Genomic DNA, 12,411 nt, shown 5'->3' on the forward strand with positions numbered 1-12,411 from the left:
CAGTCCCACAAATGTGGCTTTCCTCATGCGAAAATTCTGCAGCCACTGCTCGTCATCCCAGACACGCATGACCATGTGATTCCCACCACTCAGTGGTTGTTTCCCGAGCCCCAAAGTGGCGTCCCGTGTGGTCAGCACCTCTGTGAATGCCACAAGAAATCTCATGTCGTAGCTAGGAGGCGTGGCAAGATCAATGTCAAATTGCTCTTGCCTCACTGCCACTCGTGACATGTTAGTGAGAGTGAGCAGCATATTGGTCAACAGTGCGGGATCCATTCCTACAGACCAAAGAGGCAGAGTGCGCAGTACACAAACCGTTGAAACATGGCGCTAAATGCGGATGGAAGCACAGGGATTGCTGAGATGTGAAGCAATTCATCACGGGCCATTGGGATAGGACCCAGGATGCCCCACGACCCCCTCTGCCTTCCCACAACTCTTAGCGGCAGAAGAGGAAGAGATGCTCTGTGGGATAGCTGCCCAGAGTGCACTGCTCCGAATACCACTGCAAGTGCCTCAAGTGTGAACACGCTAATGCACAGGCAGCTGACTGTGAACACACAGCAGCAGTTTCTCTTCAGTATTTTCTGAGCAGCGCTGTAACTGCCAATGTAGACATACCCAAAGATAGACTTGTTTGTCTTGTGGCAGTATCGGTGTCTGAAGTCTTTCTTCTAGAATGGTCAGGGAACGAAATTTCTGGGAGATGCATATAGCAAGTCATAATCCCTATCAAGAAGAGAGGCATTTTCTCCACTAATATAAACACTTCTAGTTCTGAGGAAAGTAAGTGGGTCAGGATTCTTGAGATCTTAATGGCTCCAGACCAAGTGTGGTATTTGGATCTATTGACAGTTTCCTGGGAAACTTTCCTCCTTTCTCCCAGTCTTACAAAGAGGGTCAAATTCTCAACCCAGATCTAGAAATCTGCCATCTTGTGCCTTGGATTATGGGTCCTCACATTTTCAGAATAATCCAAAATTGTTTTAAATATTTAAGATAAACTTGGTCAAAGTCTTAAAGCCTAGCACCAGAGACCTCTATGCCTCTGATTGGGATCATTTGTACATGTGCACATAAGTGTTGCCTGATATTTCTAATTCTAGATCATTTGATAAAATTAAAGATCTTGATTGTTGTCCTTCCACCATTAAGGTTTTAGTAGCTACCTTATATATTGGCCTTTTATTTTCTTGTGCTTGGAATGGCACTCCTCATTCACCTTTGATGATTTTTCTGGGTGGGCTTTTACATCTCTGTTCCCCAAACTGCCGGTCTAAGCAGTCTTGAGATTTAAATCTAGATCTTGCAGAACTCATCAATGCACTGCTCTGGGATACTGTAGCTTAAGTTTTGTTTTCATCATTCAGGCATTTTGGGGAGAAATCTACAAGAGAATTGAGATCTGCTCAGAGTTCATACAAATAGATAAAACTATGCGAGCAAGCCTGTTTGTTATGAACAGAAATATACAGTCAGCTTAAAAAATGGTTAGGTATATTACCTTATTTTAAGAAAAACAAAAGAGACACATACAAAAACTCACCCTTTTTCATATAGTTGTCATTGACAAAAATGTTGCTGCCTGTTGCATTTTTATTGTTGCTCTTTTTGGAACTACTCTTGAGCTACTTACTCTTCAATTGGGAGAACCTTGCGCATGTGCTATCAACTTGACGGATTCTTTCTATCCCTTCAAACTCTGAAGGGACAGAGAAGGGAAACCTTTTGGAGTTGTTAGTTATCTTTGCAACATAATTTTTTTTATCGTACTTTTTTGAGACATTAACTTCTCAAAAGTTGGCTTTGATTGGCTAACCTTTTTTTTTTTTTCCTGCGAAGCTTTTGGTTCCCACTAGATTAGGAATTGACTGGAAAGTTGTAAGAGTGGTAAATTATTCTTTCGGGCAGTGTGCAATCCCCAGTGTGAGGCTGGTTTGCTCTCCTACTGAAACTGCTGCCCTGAGACCTCGGTGTGACAATTCTGCAGGAGAAGTAGAATTACAAAGAAAAGACCAGATTCTGATCTCCTTACTCCTATTGAATAGTACCTGACACCACTTGGATCCGTTTTAGAGTAAATGGGACACTTGTGGAATAAGGTTCTACTACGTTTGAGACAGGATCAGAATCTGATCCTGTGTAGGGTTTTTTTTCTTCATTACTGTAAGAGGTCATCCAGTCCATTTGGCTAAATCCTTGCTTAATCTACAGATAAGGTTAATTAAAATCGCCTGCCTCAGGAAATCAAGATAAGTGGGTGTGAGGGCAGGAAGGAGTTTCCTTCCGACATCCTTTGTGTACAGCCCAGTCTAATTTCTCAGAAGCCTTGTGAGATCTTCTTTTTCTTCCTCTGTACCATCCAGTATAGACCATGATTGAGAACAAGAAATGGGATTTAGAACAATGGTTTGTTCTGGTATGGTAACTTCCATTTTTCAATATTGTAGAACTGCAGAACACTTGCTTAGTGTTTCATTTTCTATAGAAATGCATTCTATTCATAGCAAGGTTCATGTATTTGATTAGAGTACTTATGGCTAAAATTTCTAAATACTTTAATGGATTTCTAGTTTAGTAGTTTGAGATCCAGTTTTTTATTTATGCCCAAGAATAATTTTTCTGCTCACTGTTACAGACGGCCAATGGAAATGTGGAAGCAAAGGTGGTGTGTTTCTATAGAAGAAGGGACATATCGAGTACGCTTATTGTATTGGCTGACAAACATGCAAGTAAGCTTGTTTATTTTAAAACATTGATTTTAATTTCTACATTTGGATGATGTGGTGATGCTATTTTAAAGTTGCATGTATCTTGGAGCTAGGTTAATTTAAATTTATGATCCCCATCCTAAGCAACTAAGTAGTATCCAACAATTAGTTGTATCATTTGGTTGGCTGAGTTCTGACCTTTTCATTTAAGAAACAAAGGCCTGTTGAAAAGTCAATTGGGTGTCATTTGGTTGTCATGGGGGGGGGGGGGGCGGTGTGTGTGTGTGTGTGTGTGTGTATATATATATGTATATAATACTCACACACACGCACGCAACATCGATTATTAAACATACCTTTCTCACACTCTCCCTTTGGGCTGAATAAAAGTCCCTGTCTCTCTGTCTACATGAAGGTGAATTTCTTGAAAACATTTGAGGAAAGTTACACCAACTATTAAGTTGCTTGGGAAAGGGAAATACACTCCTTACATTTAAACAACAACAACAAAAATTGGTCATACTTTGTTTGCCAATAACTGAAATCTGAGAACATTAAAACATGGCCTGTTTTCTATCAGAAATTTTCTTTTGACAGGTTTAAAAAATGAGTTAAAATTGTGAATATCATCAAATTTGCCTTTGAGCATGTTTAGTACAACTTCTAAAAGTTATTGATCTGGGGACATCCCACCATTATGTGATGTCTGGAATTTATGGCCTCTGTTAGGAGGTTAATAATTTCCCAGCTGGATGGAGGTCTGAAGAGAGCTCGTTACTGCTTCGTGATTTGAACACTGTAATAATTCTGTTTAAAAATAGATGAGAATTTTTAGTTTCATGATTAAGCATTGGTACTTTCTGATATTTCAAAGTTTTTTGTTTATGCAACCTTCACTTGGCCTCCCTTGTGTGCGTGCCTTATGACAATCTTTACTTGCATGCTCACAAACTATTCCTCAGTATGCTATTCCATAGTCTTTCCCTTCAGCCTTCTGACTACACATATGTATCATCTTGTAGTACTGTATGCTCATCTGTTTATAACAGAGATTCATAGGCAGAATGTGTGGCATATCTACTTAATTAGAGAGAGAAGTTAATTTAAAAAGAAAAGAAAATACCCAGCTTAGCAATGGAGCTTAGTTGCATGTGTAGTTTCTTGTAGTATCCTGTTACTCTGCATATTCCAGAGAGATACTCCTTGTCATTTTTATTAAAAAATAAATAAATAAATAAATAAAAGCGGGGGGGGGGGGGGGAGGGAGTAGTTAAACTGTGGCTGAAGTGTTTGAGTAATTGGGAGAAGCTTATACATAGGTTTTCCTTAAATTACAACTTAAAATCTTTCAATATCGATGCCGGTTGTCACTATTATCTGTCTTTAAATATTCTATTACTGTTTTATAACATCAGATACTAAGCACTTTGAAATGTGCGTACATTTCAATGTCATCTAGTGAGAAATTATTTTCACTTGTGCCTATATGAACTATCAGATCAATAGAGTACAAATTCTGTGCGCTTGTTAGAGAAACAGTTTAACAATATTTTAACATGCTTTTTTCCCAGTATTTGATGTCTCATTTAAATTTCCCTAAAATAGCATAAGTATAGATATGGAAATTACAGATTAGCTAGCCATCTACTTAAGTCCTCGGTCAAACAAGAAATAACAAAAACGTTTACTAGTCATAAAAATCTCACTTCCTTCCAAAACAGCTGAAATACTACAATGGATGGGTGCTTTTTAGGTGAGTTTAAATGTTAGGACTAAGATGGAATACGTTACTGTGAAGGGGTGCCTCTATCTCTAAAGGAGGAAAAATAACCTGTTTAATGAAGAGTGCTGACAAAAGTATTAAAATATGTACCTTACAGATCCATCTTCTTCCTAGTAATGATGAAGCCAAAAATCTGAGTACTACACCTCTGAATACTGCCATCATTGCATTGGAAAGACCCAGTAAAACTAGACCTGGGCATGCTCTCTGCCTTCAAAATAGCTTTTTTCATATTGTTTGTAATAGGTTTGAATGAAATGAAATCTGTGTGCTGTACTCATATAATTACATCTTGGTCTATGTATTCATATGGTACTGATATGAGATTTGGCTATGTTTTAGGTCAGAGGTCGGCAACCTTTCAGAAGTGGTGTGCTGAGTCTTCATTTATTCACTCTAATTTAAGATTTCGTGTGCCAGTAATACAGTTTAACATTTTTTAGAAGGTCTCTTTCTATAAATCGATAACATATAACACAACTATTGTTGTATGTAAAGTAAATAAGGTTTTAAAAATGTTTAAGAAGCTTCATTTAAAATTAAATTTAAAATTCAGAGCCTCCCGGACCAGTGGCCAGGACCCGGGCAGTGTGAGTGCCAATGAAAATCAGCGTGCCATAGGTTGCCTACCCCTGTTTTAGGTGGTGGTTTTTTTTTTTTTTTTTTTTTTTTTTTTTTGGTCACAATCCATAGTTTTACTGATTCTCTCTCTCTCTCTAGTGCCAGAGCTGTTCCATTGCTTAGGAATGCTGAAGTTTAATACAAAGCTCCCTGCAAACAAACTAAATATGGTGACTCATTAATGTGTGTGTCAGTTCAATACGTTAGTAAAAGAAGTGAGAAGAATTGTTGAAACTTTGAGGATGAAGATGAGAAACCTTGCTCTTAGCCACCATTAACCATTCTTTGAACCTGCAAGTACAGATTTTTTTTTTCTTTTTGAAATGAAATGAACAATTTTGATCCAAATGGAAACTAGAGCATTGCTTCACTTTCATAGCTATTTGGAAGACTGGCATGAAGAGCCAACTATAAAGCAGTGCTATTAATGGGAACATCACAGAAACCGAGACAATATATGTCAGTTTAGATTTCCTTTTCTACAGTTGTTCTGTGTTGTGTTATGTTATTTTGGTAGAGGCACCAGTTCATTTCCCCTCCCACCCCCACCCCCCAAATATATATTTTTAACAGTCTTTTTTGTGTGGCTTCAATTGTTCCTTTTAAAAAGTAAAAATATGCTTTTGGCTAGCAATCAATGCTTTCTAAATATAATTTATAATAAAAATATTATGTTAGAAAAGACTATAAATAGCCTGCATGTTGTAATGAAATTACTTGTAATTTCCTACAAAAATTCTAATACAAATACTTGATCAGAGAGAATCAACATTGTCACTGATTTCTGAATTTATTACATAATGATCCCTTTTCATAAAGTGTCCTGCTGCCTCATTTTGTTGCATTCGCAGTAGATGTATGTATCTGCATCACTGATCTTTTAACTGCCTTTGTTCAGCTGATTAATGAAGCTGTGTGACTGCAGACCCTTCTGGATTCAATCAGTCTTGTAATTTCTAAGTGTAAGTCTGCTATTGATGCCTTTATAATTTTAGACCTACTAATGATATAATGATGAAAAAGAAACTAATAATGGGCAAATATGTCAAACTCAAATGTGCAATTTAGGAAAACCTTTATCTATTTCTCACTTAAAATAGAGGGATGGAGAGAAAAATAACACTGATATTCAAGTAAATAAATGTCATTAAGTAAAATAAATAGGAATAAAATAAAATTTTCAGTATAATCCATCAGATACTTGAAACTGCAGAAACTAAAAGAAAGATGCAGGGGTTTTATTTTGCAGCCATTTTCCAAGAGGAGAAGTGACGTGCCTTCTGCAATGAGGTTTATAAGTTTGTACCTAATGTATAGAATATGATTCCTATGTCTGAACTGCAAACTTAGTTTTTTTTATCATCTGATGTGAAACTTGTCTGGGGTTATGGTTGAATAATGATGATTGCTATACCTTTTCTCACATTTTCCATTCTTTAGATTCTATAATCACTTCATAAATTATTCAGAGGAATCGCTTGAAATGTAGCTGCCTCAGGGGTGGAACACAATTCCTATTTAACAGGTCTACAGCAAAACTGCACAACAGTTTGGGACAGGAAACAAAGAATAAATATTCTATCCAATTGACATTGCAGGGAGAACGCAGGAAGTCAGAACACACGTCTGTTTTATGTAACTTACTCTGCTGGTCTCCTCAATAAAGACTGTATGCCACAACTAACAAACTAGGAGGAAAACACTTAAAGCAATAAAGTGGTAGGGAGCATGTATGCATTTATTATTTACTGGAACATTTCCAAACAGTTGTAAAAGACCCTCTCCTCCTAACCATCTCAACTTCTTCTTTTGCCATTGGCAACAGTGGTCACAGAACCAATGCTTCATTAGTTTGTCCCAGTTCATAAAAATAAATGAATAGTTGTTAATAGTATAGAATCATAAAAGATTAGGGTTGGAAGAGACCTCAGGAGGTCATCTAGTCCAACTCCTTGGTCAAAGCAGGACCAATACCAACTAAATCATCCCAGCCAGGGCTTTGTCAAACTGGGCCTTAAAAACTTCTAAGGATGATGATTCCACCACCTCCTTAGGTAACCCATTCCAGTGTTTCACCACCCTCCTAGTGAAATAGTGTTTCCTAATATCCAACCTAGACCGTCCCCACTGCAATTTAAGACTATTGCTCCTTGTTCTGTCATCTGACACCACTGAGAACAGCCGAGCTCCATCCTCTTTGGAACCCCCCATTCAGGTAGTTGAAGGCTGCTATCAAATCCCCCTGTCACTCTTCTGCAGACTAAACAAGCCCAGTTCTCTCAGCCTCGCCTCATAAATCATGTGCTCCAGCCCCCTGATCATTTTTGTTGCCCTCCGCTGGACTCTCTCCAATTTGTCCACATCCTTTCTATGGGGGGGCCCAAAATTGGATGCAATACTTCAGATGTGGCCTCACCAGTGCTGAATAGAGGGGAATAATCACTTCCCTCGATCTGCTCCTATTAATGCAGCCAATATGCTGTTAGCCTCCTTGGTAACAAGGGCACACTGCTGACTCATATCCAGCTTCTTGTCCACTGTAATCCCCAGGTCCTTTTCTGCAGAACTGCTGCCTAGCCAATCGGTCCCCAGCCTGTAGCGGTGCATGCGATTTTTTCCGTCCTAAGTGCAGGACTCTGCATTTGTCCTTGTTGAACCTCATCAGATTTCTTTTGGCCCAATTTGTCTAGGTCACTCTGGACCTATCCCTACCCTCCAGCGTATCTACCTCTCCCCCCAGCTTAGTATCCTCTGCGAACTTTCTGAGAGTGCAATCCATCCCATCATCCAGTTGAATAGCTTGAGTAGTTATTGGCAGTTTTGCTATCTACTTTCAGCAGCTACTGTTCAGTTGTCAGGCCTACAGGATGGTATATTCTGAAGTTTCAAAGCTTCTAAAAATAAGTATCTTATAGCAGGAAGATGTCATTATCAGACCAATATGTTAGGTGCCTGATGTTTGCTTGCCTGAGGAAGTTGCTAAGTCTGTGTGGTTTCTACACCAGCAGCGAGTGTGAATAGATTTTGAGTATAGCCTCATGAATGAGGTCTTAATTGACTCTGCCTCCCCAAAGTTTGGAAGTGGATCATCGGTTCAGAATTCATCTGAAACAAAATCTAAAATGAGATTTTTGGTTTCATCATTACTAGGAAGAACTTGGATCTACCTCTTGGGATGGACAGGGGGTGGGGTGGATGGGGCAGGGGTCCTGGGGGGGGGGCATCGGGGGCAAGAAGTGTGGGGGGGTGGATGGATAGGGGGCAGGGGCCGGCCCACGCCTGGCTGTTTGAGGAGGCATAGCCTCCCCTAACCAGCCCTCCATACAATTTCCGAGACCCGATGCGGCCCTCAGGCCAGAAAGTTTGTCCATCCCTGCCTTATGGGGATGAATGGTTATGAAAACCAAAACCCCAGTAAAAGAAAAAAGGTTCTCCCGATCCCAAAGGACCAATCCCCAGCCCCAGGTCATATACAAGTCAGATTTTACTCACAACTCATGCTGTTGCCAATCCTTTAGAATCTAAAATCTAAAGGTTTATTCGTAAAAAGAAATATAGAGGCGAGCTAAAATTAGTTAAATGGAATCAATTACATACAGTAATGGCAAAGTTCTTGGTTCAGGCTTGTAGCAGTGATGGAATAAACTGCAGGTTCAAATCAAATCTCTGGAGTACATCCGCAGCTTGGATGGGTCATTCAGTTCTTTGTTCAGAGCTTCAGTTTGTAGCAAAGTTCCTCCAGAGGTAAGAAGCAGGATTGAAGACAAAATGGAGAAGATGCAGCTGCCTTTTATAGTCTCTTGCCATGCAGCCTGTGCTTTCTTTGTTCCAGACACAAGCTGCCCAGCGCATAGCTTGAAAGCCTTAGAGTCTTCTCCGTAGGCATGCCCCTGCATGCTTTGCTGAGTCATGAGGTGTATCTGCCTTCTCTCAATGGGTCAGTTGTTGTATAGCTGATGGTCCTCAATGGGCCATCAAGCAGGCCAGGCAGTGCTGATACCAAACTGTCTGGGGGTGTCACTCAGAAGCATAGCACAAGTTTGAAATACAGACAGGATCAAGCCAATACTTATAACTTTAAATATACAAAAATGGTACCTGCATACAGATAGTATAATCATAACTAGCAAATTATAACCTTTAATAGACCCCTTACTTGACCTCCTTTGTACAAGATTTGGTGCCACTATTGGACCTTGGTTGCAACATTGATCTATACAGTCACAGTTCATGTCAATAACGTCACACCCCCCCCTTCATTTATCACACCATACTATATCAGAACAGTACTCCATCTATTCCAATGTCCAGTCTGTGATAGTGGCCAATGCCAGCTCCTTGAGAGGATATGCAAGAAACCCCATTATAGACGATTATAGAATAACACATTACCTGCCCATAGGGGAAACTTCTTCCTAACCATTGGGTGGGGGGGGTGTGTGTGTGTGTGTGTGTGTACACACACACTTACTTTTTTTTTTTTTTTTTTTTTTTTTTTTTTTTTTTTTTCTCGTGAGGGTCGTGTGGAGAGTAGGGAGGACCAGACCTCCTTTTCCTCCACAACAGGTTTCAGCTCATCCTGGGGGGATTCCCCAGCGTTCCCAGGCCAGTTGGGAGATATAATCCCTCCAGCACGTCTTGGGTTGGCCTCTGCTCTGTGGGACGTGCTCACTACAGTGCCAACAGAAGCCTCCCAGGGGCATCCTTATCAGGTTCCCAAACCACCGCAGTTGGCTCCTCTCGATCCAGAGAAGTCGCGGTTCTACTCCCAAAGCTCTCCCGAATAGTTGAGCTCCTCACCCTGTCTCGAAATGTAAGCCCAGCCACCCTGTGTAGAAACCTTATTTCCGCCGCTTGTACCCATCTTGTCCTTTCAGTCATTACCCAAAGTTCATGATCCTAGGTCAGGATAGGGATGTTTCATTTGGGTAATCAGCTCCCGCTTCACCACCATGGATCGGTACTGTTGCCGCCACACCAATCTGCCAGTTGATTTAATGCTACTGCTTCCCATCACTCGTGAACAAACCCCCTAGATACTTGAACTTGTCAACTAAGGGCAGCTGCTTTTCTCCTCTCCCCCGCCCCTCCCCCCCACCTGGAGAGAGCAGTCCACTTTCTTCTGGGAGTGGACTATGACCTCTGATCTGGAGATGCTGATTCTCATCCCAGCCGCTTCACACTTAGCAGCAAAATGTTTGAGTGCACATCAGACACTGCAGTCTGAAGAAGCAAGAAGGACATCATCATCTGGAAACAGCAAAGATGCCACCTCCGAGTCACCATACCAGATGCACTCCACAGCTCGGCTGCGCCTTTATCCTGTCCATGAAAATCACAAACAGGAGTGGGGACTGGACACACCCTTGGTGCAGTCCAAGGCCCACCTTGAATGAACTGTACTTAATGCCAAGAATACAAACACAATTCTATTCCTGAGAATAGAGGGACTGGATAGCACGCAAAAGTGGCACCGGCACCTCATAGTCTCACAGCACTTCCCACAAGACCTCTCAGGGAACATGGTCATATGCTTTCTCCAGATCTACAAAGCAAAGGTAGACCAGATTAGCAAACTCCCACGTACCCTTGAGTATCTTTTGAGAGAGCCAAGAGCTGGTCATAAGCGCCTCTCCATCACTCTGGCATATGTTTTCAGGGAGGCTGAGGAGTGTGATTTACCTGTAGTTGGAACACACCCTCTGGTCTCCTTTCTTAAAAATTGGGACCACCATCCTGGGTTGTCAGTTCAGAGATACTGCACCTGCCTTCCACGCAACATTGAAGAGACGCATTAGCTATGACACCCGAACATTATCCGGTGCTTTCAACATCTCCAGGCAAATCTCGTCGACCCCTGCTGCCTTACCACTACGAAGGCATTTTACCACTGTATTGACCTCAGCATCAGAAATAGATCCAGTCTCACCGGAGGTTTCTGGTGCTGCATCCTGAAAGGGGTTACATGTCCATCGAGTTGAGTTCCTTAAAGTGTTCCTTCCATCTCTCAATGATCTCCTCAACTGAAGTCAGCGTTTCACCACCCTCGCTGAGTACAGTGTGAGCAACATCCTGCTGACCCCTCCTAAGGCAACAAACGATTTGCCAGAACACCTTTTGAAGACATACTGTAGTCATTCTCCATGGTCTCTCCAAATTCCTCCCAAGCCTGGGCTTTTGCTTCAACTACTACCACAGCTGCAGCCCTCTTAGCCAGCCGGTACCTCTCAGCCATATCAGGAGTCCAATGCTCCAAGCAATGCCCACAAACTGATCTCCTTCTTCAACTTGACAGCTTCCCTCATCACTGGAGTCCACCAGTGGATCCTAGGGTTGCCACCATGGCAGGCGCCAACCGCCTTAAGGCCACAGCTTTTCGTGGCTGCCTCAACGATTGAGGCCCTGAACATGGTCCATTCGGACTCAATGTCCAAGACCTCACCCGGAATGCAGAAGATGTTCCTCCGAAGATGGGAACGGAAGTCCTTCCACCAGATGTTCCCAGGGAACTCGCATTGTTTGTTTGGGCCTCCCATGTTTGTCTGTCTGTCTGGGGTCCTGTGCATTGGATCCAACTTACCACCAAGTTGTTGATTGGTTGCCAGCTCTGCCCTTCTTCGCCCGAGTTTCCAGAACATATGGCCTTAGGTCCAATGAGATGACTATGAAGTCGATTATCAGTTTTCAGCCCAAAGTCCTCTGGTACCAAGTACTTTTATGAGCAACCTTATGTTCAAACATGGTATTCGTTATGGAGAATCTACGACAGGGGTAGGCAACCTATGGCACTTGTGCTGAAGGCGGCACGCAAGTTGATTTGCAGTGGCACTCACACTGCCCGGGTGCTGGCCACTGGTCCGGGGGGCTCTGCATTTTAATTTAATTTTAAATGAAGCGTCTTAAATATTTTTAAAACCTTATTTACTTTACATACAACAATAGTTTAGTTATATATTATAGACTTATAGAAAGAGACCTTCTAAAAACGTTAAAATGTATTACTGGCACACAAAACCTTAAATTAGAATGAATACATGAAGACTCGGCACACCACTTCTGAAAGGTTGCCAACCCCTGATCTACGACTAGAACAGAAGTCCAATAACTCACCTCTTGGGTCCACACCAGGGAGGCCGTTCCTCCCAATCACTCCCCTCCCGGTATCTCCATCGTTCCTCACATGAGTGTTGAAGTCCCCCAATAGAACTATGCCTTTAAAAAAAAAAAATCCTATGTAGTATAACTGTGTTGATTATCTCAGTAGAGATTAAAAAACAAAATAACCACCTGCTTACA

General features: G+C 41.5%; 1 protein-coding gene across 26 annotated transcripts in view; it reads left to right on the forward strand.

Annotated features, from left to right (window-relative positions):
- LOC101932594 (metastasis-associated protein MTA1) overlaps positions 1–12,411 on the forward strand; it is a 384,146-nt gene that overhangs the window by 271,044 nt on the left and 100,691 nt on the right. For all 26 annotated transcript variants that reach the window (XR_010590039.1, XR_010590040.1, XR_010590038.1 and 23 more), the window contains one exon: positions 2,639–2,732. Coding sequence is in view for 22 of the 26 variants with exons in the window: in XM_065555717.1 (XP_065411789.1) it covers positions 2,639–2,732 (94 nt within the window). In the remaining 4 variants the exon portion in view is untranslated. The remainder of the gene's footprint in view (positions 1–2,638; positions 2,733–12,411) is intronic.

The sequence above is a fragment of the Chrysemys picta genome, chromosome 8, assembly GCF_011386835.1.
Source record: "Chrysemys picta bellii isolate R12L10 chromosome 8, ASM1138683v2, whole genome shotgun sequence".
Classification (NCBI taxonomy): Eukaryota; Metazoa; Chordata; order Testudines; family Emydidae; genus Chrysemys; species Chrysemys picta.